At 58.4% G+C, this 19,233-nt stretch overlaps 1 protein-coding gene across 1 annotated transcript; it reads left to right on the top strand.

The window, feature by feature from the left end:
- Positions 1–3,740: 3,740 nt before the first annotated feature.
- On the top strand, positions 3,741–19,081 carry METRNL (meteorin like, glial cell differentiation regulator). Its single transcript, XM_061144421.1, has 4 exons — positions 3,741–4,117; positions 9,911–10,296; positions 17,233–17,292; positions 18,258–19,081. Exons 1-4 carry the CDS (start codon positions 3,957–3,959, stop codon positions 18,578–18,580), a joined length of 930 nt encoding a protein of 309 aa, XP_061000404.1. The 5' UTR covers positions 3,741–3,956; the 3' UTR covers positions 18,581–19,081.
- The last annotated feature ends 152 nt before the right edge of the window (positions 19,082–19,233 follow it).

The raw sequence follows: 19,233 nt of genomic DNA, 5'->3' as shown, positions 1-19,233 counted from the left end.
CCGCAGGGCCTGCCGCACCCCGACATTCAAAGGCTAGTAAAGCATGTCTGGCCCCACAGATCCCACCCCAGCGAGCTTCCTTCCTCAGGTGGTGGGTCCCTGTTGTACTTAAAAGGAACCACCAGAGAGGTTGGAGCACACGGGTGCTTGCAGGTCAGGTGGACACTCCAGAGCCGCAGTCATCCGGCCATAACCGTCGTCGTGGTCTCTCTGGAGGCCCTCGCTGCTGCCTCTCAGCCTGGCCCAGGCCCAGGGCTACGGCCCTGGAACTCACCCCAGAGACGCGCCCGACAAACGCCTGGGAAACATCTCTAAGTGAACGGACAGATCAGGAGTGAAGGTCGATACTGACCTGAGTTTGGTCCATGGGCTCCATCATTATGTGCTCTGCATGGACCAGTAGGGGGGACAGGCAGCTCTGTGGTTAAGTGCCCTACATCATTGCCCCTCCATACGAGGCAAGAGGTGAGGTCCAGCAGCGGTGTGCACCTCAAGAGCACGCTGAGCTGTGCTGTGAGGTCTCTGTCATTGCTGAGCCCTATTGCTCTGGCCTCATGGGGCCGTGGAAGGAACTCAGGCAAGACGGTGGGGCTATCACACGAGTGTGCGGATGGGCAGCTAGATGATGGGGCTGTCACCCAAGTGTGAGGATGGGCAGCTTTGCTGCCTGACTGCAGTGGGTCTAGTCCTCCATCCTGCCTTCCAGTGGGCATGCTGGTGTTGGGAGGACCATGAATGCAGCACCCAGCTTTTCCCAGATGCCACGACACCCATCTTCTCACTCTGGTGGGGGTGGGGCCACCACCTTCCTGGGTTTAACTGGGAGAAAGTCCCACTGGGAAGTGCCCCCGACCCCAGCCCTCCGTGGACTAACACACCCCAAGGTTCTCTGACTGGGCTTCTGCAGGGTTTCCCTGTTCCCTGCTTAGTGGGGTGGGGGGTGATGAAGCAGGGCAGGTGGTCTTTGCCGGGCAGCCTCAACCAGCCATGACCCACCTCATTGTGCTGCCCCAACCCCCACCATCACATGCCTCCCAAGAGCTGACACCGTGAGCACCAGGAAGTGGCTCTGCTCGGCCAGGAGGGGTCGTCGGCCCCACCTTGCAGGACCAAGAGGTACCCAGGAGCTGAGTGCAGACTGAGGAACCAGTTCTGCTGCTGTGGCCCCACCCCCAGGCTGGCTCTTGACAGGAGGAGGGAAATCTGGAAATTCCTGCTTCAGGGACCCTCCAGGAATCCAGAGGTACCTGTGTCCCCAGAAGTGAGGGCCTGTCACAGAGACTTAGGTCGGACGGTCCCAAGAGTCTATCAGATTCTCCCAAGAACGCTGCTAGAACTTTTGTCTTCAATCGTCTTAAATTTCTTAGGCTTACAGAAAGCTAAGCGGATACTACAGAGAGTTCCAATATACTCCCTGCCCTGCCCGATTCCTCTTACTGACATCGTGCATTAATGTGCACAGGTGCTATAATCGCTGAGCCAATGCGGATATATTATTAACTGAAGGCTGCAGAGCTGGCTCCTGGTCGCTGCTCCACTGGTCCGGCAAGCACCACTGTGCTGAGCTTGTTTTAGGGAAGTCGACCTGGGCAGAGATGGTTTGGCAGCTTTCCAGGTCACGGTCCTGAGCCTGGGACAGGAATCAGCTCCACTTTGCCCGCCCCAAAACGGCTCTCCTCTTTGGTCCAGCGGTCACTATAGAATTCTGAAACCCTGGAGCAGATCACTCAGGCTCACAGCACCCAGTCTCTGCATTTGTAACATGAAGGGGCCCTCAAACCGGCCCACACTGTCCTGTGTGAAGACCTGGACCCTGACCGGCCCCAGGGCCCTTCAGCCCAGTCAGGCTGCTTGTATAGCCTTTCTTTACCACCCACAGTGCCCTGGGTGAGAGGTGCACAGAAGTGGTTGCAGTTTCCAGATCCGCGAGCAGCAGACCCCTCTCCCCTGCTGCCTGGGTGGCACTTGGCTCACTCACTTCTCAGAGCAGTTCTGCACCCTGGTACTTGCAGCAAGGAGGGGAGGGGGCACACACTCCAAAGGGGTGTGGTGAGAGGGTGCAGCAGGCCCTCAAGTCGGGAATGGATGTGTGTAGAGTCCTCCAGCCTCAAAGCTGACTTTGGGTCTTGGGATGACATCACTATTTATGACCAGGCAAGGTCCTTGCTCCAGGCTTAGGCTGGGTGGGTAGACCTGCTATTTCGGGGTTGCCTTAAGCAGATTCTTCAACTGTAAACCCCTTCAAGGGTGAACCACGCCCCCAGCCTTGCCCCAGCACTCCAGAGGCTGTCTCCCAGGCTCCTCTGTTTTGGACCCTGCAGCCTCCGGCTTCTCCGGAGGGTGATAATTCCATTTCTACAACCGACTTAGACTTCCAAACTCTAACCAAATGAAAGGGTGCAATGCAAAAATAATAGGAAGTAACTCCCCTCCCCCATGGGTCATTTGCAATTCCTCCCGAAATGTATATTGGCTGGAAAAGAAATGCTAAAACCAGGTCAGATTTCTCTATTTGACGGAGTTTCAGACTCTGGAACTCAAATCAACACCCGAGTCTGAGGAAGCAGAAAAACCTGCTTCTGTGATCCCTGGGTTGGCTGGCTGGAGTGCCAGGGCTCCCTCCCTCCACCTGGTAGATCCTTATCATCCTTCCAGAGGCCAGGGTCCTCTGAGTTGCCTATGTCCTCCTGTTTGGATGTCGGGCACTTGCTGGCCCCAGTGACCACCTGGGGAAGGCAGCAGCTCTCCTCATGCTGTGATCAGGAGGCTGGGTGCTGCGAAAACAGGGAGCTCAGAAGGAAACCTTGCACCCAGGGAGCATTTGGCAGCATCTGGAGACAGGTCCTGTCGCCAAGCCTGGCGGTGCGGGGGCTGCTACTCCGGAATGCTGCTAAAACCCTACAGTACCCGAGAGGGTCCCCACCACGAAAATCAAGTGCGAAGCTGGTGAGTCGGGCAGGAGACTAACTTTGGAGCAGGGATGGCGGGGTGGGGTGGGGGGCAGCCGCAGGGGGAGGGATGCACAGAAGCGGTGACCTCGGCCGGCAAATCCAGAGCCTTTCTGTGGAATGGGTGTCCCAGGGTCCACCGCACACTCAACTGTGAGTCGGCCACAGCCGGGCCTCCCCTCCCCCGTGGGCCGCGGGACGGCACAGTCTGAACTTCCGCAAAGCACACTCAAATCCCGTCGAGGGTGGGTGCCAGGAACATCCCTGACGGCCTCAGGCTGGTCACACAGCAGTGACACGGCCAGGCGCCCCTGCTACATCCCAGAGGCCATTCCGGACTCAGTCTGCCGGCGGGAGGGACCTGCCGGCCAGGCGCTCGGCTAGGGTCTGCACAGACACTGGGTCTCGGGTTTCTACCCTGCCCCCGCACCTTAGAAGACCGGGACGCGCTGCTGCCCTTCCCCCTCCCGCTCGAAATTCCACTTTCCAACCTGGCTCTTCCCTCCCGGGCCCTCCTCCCCGTCCCTCGCGCAGCCCTCTCCTCTCCGCGGCGTCCTAGCCTGTCCCACCCCCGAGCCACACGCCCCCGGCGCTCCGCGCCCCTGCCACGCCGCAGACTCGGGTATCCGCCGCGTCCAGCCGGGCGCACTGGGCGCGGGGCGCGGGCGCAAGGGGCGGAGTTCCGGCGCGCGGGGGCGGACCCGGGGCGGGGGCGGAGCGGTGGGACGGGCGCCGCCCCCCAGCTGAGCCGGGACCGGGACCGCGGACTTGCAGACTTCAGAGGCTCTGGCGGCGGCGGCGGGCGCGGATCTTCGCGCACGGGTCCAGCGGCTCCAGCGGCTCGGGCGGCCCCAACTCCGGCGGGGATGGGCGGGCGGCCACCCTGGAGGCGCGGGGGGCGCGCGACCTGACCTCCTGAACTCGGAGTCCGGCCGCCCGGCCGCGCCGGGTTGAGGGTCTGCTCGCTTGGCGCGGACGCGGGACAGGCGGCCGAGCCGGAGCCAGAGCATGCGGGGCGCGACGCGGGCGGCTGGGGGGCGCGCGGGGCAGCTGTGGCCGAGGCCCCCCGCCCCGGGCCCTGGACCGCCGCCGCTGTTGCTGCTGCTGGCCGTGCTACTGGGCGGCGCGGGCGCGCAGTACTCGAGCGACCTGTGCAGCTGGAAGGGGAGGTGAGTCCGCGCGGCGCGAGCCCGGCCCTCGCGTCCACTCCCCTCCCGCGCGGACCGAGCTCGCGGGGACTCGGGGGCCCGGGGGCCCGCTCTGCAGGCCGAGTGCGGTCCCCGCCCTCCCCCGCCCCCGGTTCTAGAACAAAAGAGCCCGCGGCGTCCCGGTCCCCCGACCCTGGAGACGCCCAGGGGAAGGCGCGCCTGCAGCGCGGTGGGGTCGGTTCGGTCCGGCAGCCAGCTCTCCCGGCGCAGGATCGCATGGGTCGCCGCTTGGTTCCCAGAGAACAGCAGCCCGGACCCCGCGACCCTTCACTGGAGGCGATCGGGGGTCAGCCCTCTGGCCCTTCCGGGGCTCTGCCCTCGGCGAGGAGTTGGGCGCCCCGGGCCGGGAGGAGCCGGGCCTGCGCTCAGGGCCGAGCGGGAAGGGACAGACGGATTGGTAGGAAGGAGCGGCGGCTCCGGTGGTCGGAGAGGGGGCCCTGGCGCTGACCGCGCGCTGACCATGTCGGTGCGGGCGGAGACCCGTGGGCGGGCACCGTGTGCCGGGCGAGTTCTGGGCCTGGTCGAGCCCCCCGCCCCGCCCGGTGAAGGTCAGGCCGCCCTTGGCAGCGCGCGCTGGGCTCGGCGACCCCCCTTCACGCCCTCCGCCAAGGCAGGCAGCCGAGGACTTTTTTTTTTTTTTTTTAAACTGCAGTGTGACAGGCAAGTCACAAGCGTGGGCGGGGAGGGGGGGTGGTTGGTGAGAGCGGAGCTACTCAGGACGAGAGCAGCCGTCTGCCAAGGCGCCGGCCGGAGCCCGGCACCTCGCTGTTTTGGAGAAGACGGCATGTGCTTCGGAAGTTGCGGGTTCAAGAGTTTGCAGAGCGAGGGAGATGCTAGGGTCGTCTTCTCCGAAAACACAGTGGGCCGGGACACTCTTGGGGTCTGGGTGTCCGGGCGTCCCACCATGCAGGGCCCCTTAAACCCTGCCTTCTGGTGGGAAGACTCCCGCTGGCAGACACCTCATGCTGTGGGGGTGTCATGGGGTTGTTTTGAGTGAAGACGGTTTTTCCGAGAAGGGCAGCGTTGTGCCAGGGTGCTGGGTTGTGCGTCAGCAGGGCAGCTGCTGGTCATCTTGGATAAGTCCAGACCCAGTTGTGCATGCTCCTCCGTGGGATTTTCCCGGCAAGAATACTGGAGTGGGTTGCCATTTCCTCCTCCAGGGGATCTTCCCCACTCAGGGATCAAACCGGTGTCTCCTGCATTGCGGGCGGATTCTTTACTGCTGAGCCGCCCGGGAAGCCCCCAGTTCTCTGTGGAAATTGGCAGTTACGTTGCTCCTTTCTCTCTACTTCCCACCCATCCCAGAGTGAAGGTCCCGGGCTCCTGAGGTTGGGCTGTTGGGCTGGTGTCACCCGCCCTCTGGGCTACAGAAGGTCTCCCGGCAGCAGGGGTTGGTGGAGCTGAGACTGGGCCCTGCACGGCAGATCCGAGCTCTGGGGGAGGGTTGGCCTGGAGAATGCTGGCGCCGGCACAGAGCTGGCTGGGAGCCTCTGACTCTGACACACTCTTCTGGGGCTGCCCTTTCCCCCCTCGCTGGTAATTAAACTCCCTGCTTTGCAACCTCTGCTGGATGAATCAGTGCATCCCCAAAATGAGGCCTTGGGGTGTCCTGCTTCAGCAGATCAAAAACAGAAACCCAGTCCCACCCCTGTGAACTTGAATTTTCAGAGGAGGAGCTGATACCCTTTTCACATTCTTGGAGGACCAGTGTGCAGAGGATGCCTCCCCTGGGGACCATGCAGGTGTTTGTAGTGGATAGAGGAATCCCTTCTTCTTCCTGTGCATCCTCTTATCTATCTGGAGAAGCAGAGTTGCTTGCCTGTATCCCCTCTCCCTCCATCACTGCTAATGAACCCCTGGTCTTGGACACCCTCCAATGTCCTCCACTCAACCTAGAGGTAGAAACTTGTCAAGGGCGGCTGCAGTGGCTGTAGAAGTTATGGGTAGGATCCGGAGCAGAGATAGGTCCAAGTCACATTCCAGGAGCATAAGACCCCCCTCCCCCCACACCAGGGTTGTAATCGCTGCCCCTCCAGTTACCTTTTTTTTTCCCCACAGATCAGCTGACAGATTCTTACCCTGGTGCACCGGTTTGCCTGCTGATTCTATAGCATTTATGACTTTTTATGAGCTGTTCTAAAGACGGCACAGGGTGGTGCAAGCCCCAATGCGCAGGGTGGTTTCTGATCCCCTGATACGAAGGGAGTTGCTTTTTTACGACACTGGCCACTCACATTTGACAGGCTGGATGTGTTTCTGGGTGTATCCAAGCAATTAAGTAGAGGGTTTTGAAATCCCTCTCCTTCGGCCAGGGCAGGATGCGTCCTATCTTTATTAGGCCCTGGTCATAAAGGTGGACCATGAACTTTCCCACTGCGACGGGCTGGGCACTGCCAGTCAGTATGTCACACCTGGGCTGTCTCTCCTGCGAGGTGGGGAAATGAAAGGTAACTCCAGGAAGCAGAGCCTTTTGGTTTCGCCCTTGATCTGAAGCTCTTCCTGACTTTAGTCAACCAGAGACCATCACTTCCTTCTGGTGACTCAGGGTTTGGACCAGGCTGTGGGTATGAGTGGTGTGGGCTCTGCTGCTTCCACACTGACCCCGTCAGATAGTCCCTGTAGCAACTTGGAATTTGCCATCTTTCCCAGAAAGGTGCTCCACAGGTGTGGGTCCTCCTGGGAGTGACACTTGCCAACTCTCCTCCCCTCCACCTTTTTAATGCATTAACTCAGTTTAAATAATCCAAGATCAAATCAGTTTTCTCAGTTTCCTGAGGATGAATAGAACCATTTTTTTTTTTCCCCTGAATCCTTTAGCTTCATCACATCAGGGCATAGTTATTTCATTTTTGCTTGGTTAGGATGTCACTTGCATGTTATATGAAAATCGTAAAATACCATCAGCAGTGACCATTACCAATGTGTTGTGTGTTTGCATCTCCAGCACTTTTGCATTAATAGCACTTTTGCATTTTCAGTCTTTCAGTGGTGACTAGATTTTCCGGTAGGTACTAGGTAGACCGTGAATCTTCTGCTTCAGCTGGCCCCAGGCTGAACCAAGCAGATGTCTGTCTGAATGGAGCTCTTGCTGTGATGTGACCGTGGACACTCCTGTGTTGGGCGCCTAGTGGGAGTCTTGGTCCTGATGTTTTACTAGAACAAGAGAGAAGCAGAGGTGGTGACTTCCCTGGTGGTTCAGTGGCTAAGACTCGTGCTCAGAATGTAGGGGGCCTGGGTTTGATCCCTGGGCAGGAACTAGGTCCCACATGCCGTAACTAAGAGTTCACATGATGCAGCTAAAGGTCCTGTGTGCCACAACGAAGATAGCAGACCCTGTGTGCCGCAAGTAGGACCTGGCACAGCCAAATAAGTAAATAAAAATAAGTAATTTAAAAGAAAAGAGAGAAGAGGCAGAGCAGAGCCTGTGTAGGTTCTGGGGATGGAGTGGACCTGCTAGAGGGTAAATTGATGGGCGCCATATTTCTTGTCTGTCCACTGTCTTTTTGTTCCTAGTCCTCTTTTAGGTGGCGAGTGACTTGTGAGTAAATGGATGCATGTGGTCACGTGCCCAGGCTGGTGGTGGCAGCCCCCAGGGCCTCAGGTCCACCTCCCCCTGGGCAGTGTGGGCTGGCCATCAGCCCCCATGAGGGCCCCCTTCACCCCTGCCAAGACATGGGTGGAGGGTAAGTCCACCCCCTTTCCCCCCTCCACTGTTGAGGTTAAGGCAACTTAGTGAGAGTTACCCACAGCCTCTGCCGTGGGTTCTCCACTCCCTCGACCCCTAGGGTCTCCTCTTCCCACTGAGAGGGAAGCAAAGCCTTTGACGGGATGGTTTTTGTGGGAGAGAGAGTTGAGGCTTGGTGCCTGGGCATGGGGCAAGTGTCCAGCTGCCCCTCGAGGCTGGAGCCAGGAGAGGAGGGACACCGTGATAAAGTTTGTGTGGCTGCATAAGAGCAGGGCTGATTATAGTCATCTGTGGCAACCACACACCATTTAGTCTAATTTTGTCACCCGGCACTGTAATTACACCCATCCCCTCCTGTGTGTCAGATGAGCTTGTGTGAGTTTTATGTGGCTGTAATTTGTAAGTCTGTTCTGCGTGTGCGGCCCCAGTAGGCTTCTGAGGCCAGGCTGCCTATGACCCAGGGCCTTGGGGGTGGGGAGTGGGGTTAGGAGGGAGTTCACCTCCTTGACACGTCCTTCTGATGTGGTCTGCAGGGTGACTGTGCAGCCCCAGCCTGCAGCTGGCCGTCGTATGAAAAGCGAGGCTTTTCGGGGCCCGGAGCGTGAGTCACCAACAGTAAATGCAAACCATATGTTATGTGTTTTCTCCTCTGCAGAAAAGGTTTCTGGTAACTCACTCAGGCCAGGGCTCTGAATATAGCATTGTTTATTTCACATAAAAATCCTAAGAATGTGGGTGAACCTGTCTGAGATCTGATCAGAACCAAATTTCATGTAATAAAACACTTAGTTGAAGTCACCGGGTTGAGTTCCAGGGCTGCTCGGTGGTCATGACGTAACCGTCACCACAAGCTGACATTTACATTACAAGTTTGAGTAGGGGAAACTTGAACGTTTTTGATGGTTTCAATTTCTCGAAAACATAATGTTACAACTTACTCAAGACCTGCCACCCCGAGAGCGTAGCACACTTCATTTTTTCCTGTTTGGCATTTATTAGGACTGAAACCCACTGAACTCCTCAGCAGTCCCCATCAGGAAGACAGGCATCCACAGACCTTTTGTAATGTTTTTCCATAGTTCCCTCCCGTGTCTCCCCGTGGAGGACCTTCTCTTGACTTTTGTATTTTGCTTTGATGATTTGAGTTTGTTTTGGAAAAAACAACAACAACAACAAACCACGATTGGCAATGCAGGGTCTTCGGGTTCTCAAATGAATGACAAAGCGGTCACATCATTGCCTTCAAGACAATAGGAACATTGTGTCTAAAGGGGACCCTAAAGACAAAACTCACCAACAACCTCCAATAACGCCGCCCCCCCCCCCCCAAACCACCAAATTGCTAACGTTCCCTTTGGTTTAAAAGCTGCTCCCTGGAGTGCATTCTCTATTGTATGGCATTGGCATTCCAGCGTGCTTCCTGTCACTTGAATCTGCTCCCTGGTCTCCACTCCACTCAATGGGAATCTCCCATCAAATGAGCTTCCTGACCCTCATTTGGTCATCGGGAACCTGGGTTGGTGCCAACGTCTGGCTGGTGTTTCCCTGTTTATTTTTTGGAAGATCCATCCCTTCCATGTTTCCCACCTCCACCGCACCCATCATCATCCCAGCTCAGGGAGAGACCCCAAGGACTTGGGCTCAGAGGCCAGTGGAGTGTCGGGGTGTTGAGAGGGCCCGGGAGCCAGGAGTTCCCACATGCACTAGAGTGCTCAGAGCCGGACGAGTGGGACCGCATGGCTGCACGCCCCTCCCTAGAGATGGGCCCTCAGCTGCATGGTGGCAACAGCGCCCACACCTGTCTGGGTGAGGGGTGCTGCCCTGCTGTGCCAAGCTGCCTCAGTCGTGTCCGACTCTTTGCAGCCCTATGGACTGTGGCCTGCTTGGCTCCTCGGTCCATGGGGATCCTCCAGGCAAGAACACTGAAGTGGGTCACCGTGCCCTCCTCCAGGGGATCTTTCCAACCTAGGGATCGAACCCATGTCTACTGCGGCTCCCACATTGTAGGCGGATGCCTTACCGCGGTGCTCAGGTGCCTCTCCCGACTGACGTGTCTCCCCTCTCCGCAGCGGGCTGACGCACGAGGCCCACAGGAAGGAGGTGGAGCAAGTTTACCTGCGCTGCTCGGCGGGCACCGTGGAGTGGATGTACCCGACCGGGGCGCTCATCGTGAACCTGCGCCCCAATACCTTCTCGCCCTCCCGGCACCTGACTCTGTGCATCAAGCCCCTCAGGGGCTCCTCGGGGGCCAATATTTATTTGGAAAGGACTGGAGAACTGAAACTGCTGGTGCGGGACGGGGACCTCGGGCCTGGCCAGGCGCCGTGCTTCGGCTTCGAGCAGGGGGGCCTGTTCGTGGAGGCGACACCACAGCAAGACATCAGCAGGAGGACCACAGGCTTCCAGTACGAGCTGACCAGCAGGCGCGCGGGGTCGGACCTGCACGCCCTGTCGGGTGAGTGTGGGTGCAGGGTGCGGGGGTGGCCTCGGGGGGGTCCTCTCCTGTTTGCTGGGCCTGCCCCGCATCCATCGTCTCCTGCCCCCACCTCCTCCCATGGGGAAGAATCTCCAGGCAGGAACACGCTGCCCGAGTCTGGGCTTCAGACCTGACGGGTCTGCCCGAGGGTGGCCAGGGCTGCCCCCGGCGTGCTGTGGGCAGTGTGGACTCAGGATGATGGCCGTGGGTCGGAACAGAGCCGTGACACAGTCCTGGCCCCAATACACTCTTCTCCCCTGGGCCAGCTGTGGCTGCAATTGGAAATGGGTGCTGTTACCGTCCAAACTCCTCCAGAGTTTTTTCTGACACACGAGTCGGTCAGGTGTTTTGGGTATCGGCTGCAGCCCCTGAAACATTTGAGTTCTGGGTGGGAGCTGAGGCTGATTCCTGTTCCAGAGCTGGGGTGTCCTGAATTGTGGGCCGGTCCTGGGTTCCCGAGCCGATTTATGTGTGAGTGTCAGTGAGGACTCGTCCATGTGGAGCTGAGGGCATCAGCGCCGTGCCAGTCAGGGTGGCTGAGAGGCTGTGACGATCTGGGGACTTTGGGTCAGGTCCCTGAGAGAGTCTCTGGGTGGCCGAGGGCTGGTGTGTTGGCTTCAGATTTTCCTTCCTTCTGTTTGAGGCCAGCAGACAGCTCTGATGCACCCTGTGTGGAGAGCAGTGTTGGTCTCTGGAAAGTTCTGTGGGCAGAGAGGAGTGTGTGGCCCCAAGAGCTCCCACACAGGGCAAACTCAGGGTCCTCGTCATTTCGTCAGGGACATCCAGGCCCGGTGGGGCTCTAGTCCCGAGGCACAGATGGCTTCACGGGGTCCGATTGTGTGGGGCGGGGGCTGATAGCACTTGGGTGCACCATCTGCACCATCTTTTGTCAATTCCCAAACTAGTTGGTAGCAAGATGCCTCCCAAGGGGAAGGTGGGAGCTCAGATCATCTTGGGGACAGGTTCCAGGCAGCTGTTCGTCAATGACCAGCTGAGATGACAGGCACTGGGGGGTGCTTTGGCATCAAGTGATGGAGGTGAGGCAAGGGTGCTGCTCACACCCTGTAATGCATGGGGCAGCCCCAACACGGAGAATGAGCTGGCCCCAAGTGTTGGCATGGTCCCTCCAGCATGGATGATGACCTGGCCCCACACGTCAGCAGTGCTGAGGTCCAAACACCTGGCATGAGGGGCGGATCAGCCCCAAGAATAGTATAATCTCCACATTTTAGTGAATAAAATCTTCCACTGGGAAAACTCAGACCTCCTAGGATTTGAAATGTAGACTTTTCTCCTGAATGTGAATCTACAGTATGTTGTCCTGTTGTTCTTGACTCCGATGAGTTTCCAAAACCTTAACTCTCTCTCAACCTAAAGCGGTCTGTTATAGAGCTTCAGCGTATGACTGCCCAGGTAGGACCCCTGCCCCCAGGGCCTGACTGTCCACGTAGCACCCCTCCCCCCAGGGCCTGACTGGATAGGACCCTGTCAGGAATGCTGAAAGCGGCTATAAAACCCCAGGACTTGAATAAAACTTTAACCACAACAGCCTTTATCTTGATCACCAGCAAGTGATCACCGGCTCACTCTGGTGTGTATGTGTATGGAGCGGGGAGCCACTGGAGATAAACTCGCCATAAAAACAAGTTCTGGAAAAACCCAGTCACCAAATTTGATGTGCCTGACCATGGCGATGGGGGCAGATATTAGGAACTCACTAGCATTCCTTTTACTGATAAAATGTTGATGGGTTGAAGCCATTGGGCTACTGGCCACACATTCTCTCTGGCTAGAACTTTGTTCCACTTTGCTGTGCGGCTCCCACCAGATTCTCAGAGGCCATGGTGTAAAGGCCTTTCCGTGATGCCACCTGGGTGCTCCGGTCAGCACAGACTGGAGTCTGTGGTGGAAAATTCACAGTATGGTTGCAGCCTGGGGTGACTCAGCCTGTGACTCAGCCCTGGGGACCCGAGACTTTCTCTCCCCTTCTCTGGGGCCAGGGTCTGTGCTTCCCCAGACCCCAGGCCCATGTTTCCAGGCTAGGGCAGTAAGTGGGTTTGGGAGAGCCCCACAGGGCCCCAGGGAGGAGGCCCCATGTGATGGGGTGGGTCATCTGGTCACTGGCCAGGGCCCCACATTGGTTGCATGGCTGTGGCTGGACATTGGGCTGCTGGGGTTCCCTTGTTACCCCCAGCCATATGCTTGCCTGGCCCTGGAGTGTCTCTTTAAATCTGGGGCCTGCAGGGATCCCAGGGACCCTGGGGGTGTTGGGGTGTAAGTGTCCATCTATCTGCCCAGTGGCTGGGGCGCTGGCCTGGGGCAGTACAGACGCAGTGACTTTCAGAACTTGAGATGGGGGCTCAAGATGCTCCCAGGGTCTGGCAGCTGTGGGCCCAGCACCTCTCTGTCCTGAAGGAGGCGAGGGCAGCAGGGATCCGGGGAGGCTGGTCTGTCCCTTCTCCCCAGGGATGCGTCCCTAAGCTTTTAATGCCAAAGGAATGGGTACGTAATGTGGAATGCTGGTGCCAGCCATCTGGCAGCAGTGACCTACCCTGGGGCCGGGCGGGCTCTCAGAGGGCAACGCCCTCCTGTCTGGCCCTGGCTCCAGCTGGGAGACCCCGGTGAAGCCGGATCCCTGGTGCGTGGGCCGTGGAGGTGAGCGCACGTCCTGGGGACGAGCAGCCCAGGAAGCAACCTGCTGGGGAGGTGGACAAGGCTTCTCCCTCGCCGATGAGTCACGAGTTCCAGTTTGTGCTGACATGAGAGGAGAGGCCCTGTGGGCCGGGATCCTGGAGGAGGGGAGGTGTGCATGAGCCTCGCCGGCCGCAGTTCTGGGTGGTTCCGCCGGGCGTGTTTACCGTGAGCGTGTCAGCCTCGTGTTCATCATGTTGCACAATCGGCTGCCTCGTATGAACTGAGACATGCCGACAGCCAAAGAAGAGGCCAGAACGGAGAGGCAGGCGGAGACAGAGGGGCAGGCGGGCGGCAGGGGTCCTTCAGCCCTGGGGGACTCAGGATTGGGCTGCCACGTGGCCAGAGGAGGAGGACCTGCCCCTCCCCGTCCCCCTCCCACGAGGGCCTCGCCAGGCACCTGAGGAACCCAACACTCCCTCCTCCTGGCAGGATATAAAAGGCAGGCGAGCAGCCAGATGCAACTCACTAGTGGAAGAAGCTCCAGGCCACGCCTGGACTGTATGCTGAGGCCTCACTGTGGCCCCAGCCGACCATCTTCTGCAGGGTCCCAGTATACTTGGGTAACGGGCACCGTCAGCAACCCCATGGCCCTGTGGGCTGGGGGACCCATTGGGGTGGCCAGCAAGGGAGGGCAGGGATGTTACTCGGTCTGGTTCTAAGAGACAGAGGCAGACCCCATTTTGGGGGTTCTTCTGGGACCCCTGATTCCAGCCTATTCTTTTATTGCTTAGGGAGCTGAGAAGCAGGGGTGGGCTGTGTGTGATGCCCACCCAGAGCTGGCCCCCTGTGTGCAGGTGAAGGGGGACAGCAGTGGTGTTTTAGACCCACAGCTGGAGGGTGGGGAGGGGCAAGAGGACTCCCCTTTGTGCCAGCCGTGAAGGCTCAGAAGTGACACCTATCGCTGCCTGTGGGTGCCAGGTGGGGTGAGGCGGCCTGGGTCCCATAGTTTCTGATGGGCTTCACCTCCCCATCCCCTTTGAAACCACTCTGTTGATGAGTCAGAGGCAAATGATCCCTTTGAGGGGCCCCTGCTGACCTCCCCCCTTCAGGCACCTTAGAATATAGGGGTGGCCTTGATGGGCTGTGGGAGATAAACAACAGCGTGCAGAAATGAGAAGAAACTTGGTTATTTCCTGGAAACAGAAGAGAACTTAATTTTTTCCCTGAAAATTTAGTTTTCTTGCACCAGTGCTTCTCCAACCCCCCAAGTCATTATTAAGATTACTTTTCATCTTACCCAGCTCCGGGCTCTTGGGGTGGAAGGTGTGACCCCTTGCTCACCAGGAAAAGGAAGGGAGGAGAGCAGGTGTGGGGGAGACAGCTGGTGAGGGGGGTAGTTCCTTGTGCTTGTGGGGCCTCTACAGGGGGCGACCAGCCTCAGTCAGTTCCCTCAGGGTCCTGTGGGGCGATGTTACCTTGCAGCCTGGAGTTGGGATGAGCGCGGGGTTGTCGTGCCGATCAGAGGAGGCTCTTGGCTCAGGGAACACTGGCCACGTTGCCACCTGCACTTTCCTCCCTGTTAAAATGCTGTGTTTCCCCACCTGGCAAGGCTGCGCTGGAGACCCCAGAGGGTGTCTCACACAAGATCTCCTCCCTAGTCATCCTTACCTGGGCCATCCCACCTGCTGAAGCAGCATCCCCCCAGCTGCAAACATCTCCTTGGGTGTCGGGCTGCCCGGAGCCTGACAGTGGGGTGCTGCCCTTCCCTTGTGTACCTGCCATTGTCACCTGCATCCCCGCCACTCCCAGGCTGGTCTCCTTGACCCTGTTTTTTTCCCCACTTCATTCAGTTCATTTTATACACATTCCAGAATAATCTGCTCCATGTCCACACTCCCCCGCCCCTCCCCTTTTCCAAGAACTACAGGCCAGAATTCCACCCGGCCCCTGGGTCGCCCCCTCCTCACCTTCCCCGCAAGGAAACGAGATTCGATGTGTCAGGAACCAGCGCATTCCACTCCGCCTTTACAAGCCTGACTCCGCCGATTAATAATTGTTTCCAGACTGCTGCTGGATTCTAGCATCGGCAGCCTGGATTCTCCACGAAGGTGCCTACACTTCATAAAGCTCAGGGTCATAGAGAGTTGCAGGGGATGCGGGATTTGTTAGCTCCAGCTGTCAGTGTGGCGCCAGCTCACTGAGGCTTCGACAGGAGGGTCTGCAGGCTGCTGCCCATCTGCCCCTGGGGCCATCGGGTCCTCGGACATCCTCCGTGGGGCTGGGCCTGAGTCAGGGCCCGGGACAAGCTCGTGCCACCTTTCTCCCCAGCAGTCAGCCAGGGTCCTGGGGCCTACGACCCACAGAAGGTGAGGCTCCAGGGCTTGGCGATTACACACACCCAGGCCTGCAGTCCGACCAGGGTCCGTGGCCTGGACCTGTCTCAGCTTCTAGAGAGCTTGTGCGGACCTCGCCTCTCATCCCCCTGCCCTTGAAGCTTGCAAGGCCTGGCCCTGGGGCCCTAGGTGGGGGCCTCTGCCCCAGTGGGCATTGGGGGCACCACCAGGACGGGAAGTCTCTCCACCACCATGAGCTGACTCTCATAAGATGCAAGTCCCCCCAAGGCACGTGAGGCTGTGCAGCCCACTTTCCTCACCATAGTGACCTCTGTCAGGCCCACTGTGGGCAGCAGGCCCCCAGCAGGCTAGAGGTGGGGGACCCCCCAGTTGGCCACCCTCTTTTTTTAGGGGAGGCCTTGAGGCTGGCGGGTCCACACTCATGACAAAGAGCACGAAGGCTCGGGATTTGGAGCTGGGGCGGGAGGCGCTCCGTCCTCTCAGATGCTTCCGACGCGTCCGACAGGCTGTTCTTGTTCTGCGGCTTCTCCTTTTTCCTGATAACTTGACAGAAGCGCCCGTGAGTCATGCACTCACCAGACTGGACTGGATGCGTGCACCCACCCCTGCCAGGGGCAGGACAGGAAGGCCAGTGCTCTGGACACATCATGTCCATCCTCAGGGCGTCCCAGGACGCTGGAGACTCCAGGGTCATCTCTGGTTGCCACCACACACACTCGGGGCCCCAGAGGCTCCTCCTGTTCTCCGAGTCTGCCTGTTTCCTCTAGGGCCCTGAGTCACTGCAGCCCCTTGGGCAGGTGACAGCTCAGCCCAGTTCAGAGCCAGGCAGGCGGACAGCTGTAGCTTCGTCCAGGCCCAGTGAGCATCAAGGCTGGAGACCCTGTGGGGCCTTTAGAATGTGAAAGAGCCGAGGGAAGCTTTTCCTGGTGAGCGCTCATACCTAATGTTTCTGTTGTTAGGGAGTTTGGGCCCCTAGAAACAGGTGAGGAAAAGTGCAACATCAGAGCCAAATAATGAACTCGTGTCTCCCTACATCCACTCTTGAGTTAGGAGTGCTGTGGTCCCCAGGGGTCCCCCAAGTCTCGCGGTTTCTCTCTCCCCGCCTGCCCCAGCCTTTCTGGAGGGCTCCTGCCCATCTGAGTCAGTAGGTGGAGGGCTGACCCGGGGCAGAGGCCCACCGAGAGGGACTGGTTTGTCTGGAGGAATCAGCCCCCTCCCACATCTGGGGATCTCAGAGGGGATTCTGTGAACTGGGCTTGCTGTGAAAGGTGTCTGGAGGGGTTTGGAGGTGGTCACTTGGCCTTGTCGGTTAGATAAGGACCCCACTGCTGAAGCAGTTGGACACATCTCTCACTCCCACCAATGCGTTTAGCAGGGCCACAGCCTTGTGGTGCTTCTAGAGAGTGCTTTGACCTCCTATGGAATGGGGGTGGCAGATGGGACCGTGGGGACGGGCAGTATGAATGGGAGGCCCTGGCATTTCCAGGCCTGGCCACTGAGGCCAGGCGAGGCTCTTGGCCAGGCTGGCATCAGGAATGCGGCTTCAGGTGAGCATGGGTTGGTTTTGGCACTGAGAAGTGACTTGGAGCCCAGTGGCTCCTTGCCAAGTGTGACTGCAGACATGAGCTGAGTGCAGTCCTGCACAAAACCCCACTTGCCCTTCATTTTCATGCCATCGCAGGCAGCCTAGGTAAGCCTGGAGCTCCTAGAGGCATCTCCCCACCCACGAGGCGGAGGCCATGGTCCCGCCTGCTTTCTCTCTTGGCTCCTTGGTGGCAGAGGCCTGGGGCCTAGACAGTTGGCTGCGGACATCAGAGGAGTTATAGGATGTCACGTGACCTGTGTGCTGTAGGCAGGAGGGTCTGTGTTCCTCGAGCTTCCACAGACCCCATCTGACTCTGCACCTGACTCTCTTCTCTCCCTGCAGCCCCATGTCGCCCTTGCAGCCACACAGAGGTTCTCTTGGCCGTCTGCACCAGCGACTTTGGTGAGTATGCTGGAGGGTCCCACCATATGGGAGACATAGACCCCCTGGGGGGAAGAGACTCTGCTGAAGACTGGGCTTGGCCCCCCTTCCATCACCAATTGCAGGTCACGGGAAAATACCTTCCTTTCCACTCATTTAGAGTGACCGCCCCCACCCCAAGGAAAGGGACCTGTGTGCAGGACCAGGCAAGAGTTGGGAATTCCTCTTTAAGGTGGGAATTCCTATTTGAGGGCATATTGAGCATTTTTCTGCTTTGTGCTTGAGCCCAAGTCCTGGCTCTAGCCTCTCTGCAGTGCCCCGCCCACACCCTTGCAGGCACCAAAGTGTGAAAGTCGGAGGCGCTGGTGGGGTCAGGGCTGAGGTCAGGGACTCAGCCTCTACCTGTTCGTGACGTTGGCACAAACGTTCTCGGGTTAAGGGTGGCAACACTCAGTATGAGTTTGCTGGAGCCGGCCCAGCGGGACCTGACTCGGCCCCCTAGGCTCCCAGGGCAGTTGGGGAGTGGAAATTCAATCCCCCTTCTTCTTTCTGGCCCCACACAGAGGGGATCTGGGTCCAGGCAACGGGTCCCCAACCTGTGCCTGCTCTGTCCTTCTCCTTCCTGTCACCTTCCTCTCCTCCAAGCTTCACCCTTTCTGTCCGATCTTGATGCAGAATCACAGCAGATCTTGGGTATTAAGTGCAGTCACTTTTCTTGTTCCAACTTGAAAAGTTGGTGCGCAATGAGGTTTGTGTCTTCTGTTTTCCCCCACTTCTGTGACTGGCCCTTGAGAGAAGAGCATCTTTGCCCCCCGACAGTGTGGGTGGTGGGGCAGCCCCTAGGTAGCCTCTTGTGTGCGGATTGAGCTTTTTAATGAGAATTTCTGGAAGGCAGCATTCAGGATCAGCTCCCAGTTTGCTGCGCGGTGGGGGGTGTGCTGTTGGCTTGGTAAGCATCCTGCTGACCCTCTCTCCTTCCTCTGCAGTCGTCCGAGGCTCCATCCAGAAAGTGATCCACGAGCCGGAGCGGCAGGAGTCGGCCATCCACCTGAACGTGAGCCGGCTCTACCGGCAGAAGAGCAGGGTGTTCCGGCCAGCCCCTGAGGGCGAGGGTGGAGGCTGGCGGGGGCGCGTCTCCACGCTCCTGGAGTGCGGCGTCCGGCCCGGGCACGGCGAGTTTCTCTTCACCGGCCACATGCACTTTGGGGAGGCCTGGCTCGGCTGCGCCCCACGCTTCAAGGATTTCCAAAGGATGTACAGGGACGCTGAGGAGAGGGGGATGAACCCCTGCGAGATGGGCACGGAGTGAGCGCCAGGTGACCGCGGCCGCAGCGGTGGACACGCACACTGTGGAGGGTGCCTGGCGCTCAAGCTGGGGAGGCCCACGCTGCATGCGGCCCCACGAGGTTCCGGCCAAGGACTCCCTGACGGATTGATCGGAGATGCTGTAACATGCCAACTAAGTTATTATATTTTTTTTAAAAAAGAAATGTCCATAGGAAGCAAACTCCCGTGTCGCAAAATGCCTTTGTGTTCTGTTTTGTACTGTTTTCTGAGCATCTAAAGTCACTGTGTTTGGCTGGTATGTTGGGTGAAGTGTGGGGGCTGTAGGTCACGGCCGACGCTGGACACCAGGCTTGGGTACCATTCGAAGTTGTTTCTTTTTATGGAAATTTATGGAGCCAGACACCTAATGGTTTTTCATTTTGTTTTTGAATTTTTAAAGGAGGGGCTTTGCCAGCCATCATCATTTTGGGACTGCAGGGTGTTTCCATTCCAGGGAATAAAGACCAGCCTCTTGACAGATCAATGGCGCGTCTATCTTCGGCCCTGGTCAGGGGTGTGTGGCCCTTAGCTGGGGGTCCAGGTCAGGTCTTCTCCTGGGGTCAGCGCCCCCCTAACCCCAGCCCTGGCGTTAGGGACGTTTCATACTGGACCCAACTCGAAGTGAGGCTGTTAGCT

Source organism: Dama dama, chromosome 5 (genome assembly GCF_033118175.1).
Source record: "Dama dama isolate Ldn47 chromosome 5, ASM3311817v1, whole genome shotgun sequence".
Classification (NCBI taxonomy): domain Eukaryota; kingdom Metazoa; phylum Chordata; class Mammalia; order Artiodactyla; family Cervidae; genus Dama; species Dama dama.
Note: the sequence above shows the minus strand (reverse complement) of the source record. Positions and strands in the feature narration are given on the sequence as shown.

Coding starts and splice junctions, on each gene's coding strand:
- METRNL (XM_061144421.1), top strand. CDS start 3,957: ATGCGGGGCGCGACGCGGGCGGCTGGGGGGCGCGCGGGGCAGCTGTGG. Junction 4,118..9,910: donor CTGTGCAGCTGGAAGGGGAG/GTGAGTCCGCGC, acceptor CCCTCTCCGCAG/CGGGCTGACGCACGAGGCCC. Junction 17,293..18,257: donor CGTCTGCACCAGCGACTTTG/GTGAGTATGCTG, acceptor CTTCCTCTGCAG/TCGTCCGAGGCTCCATCCAG.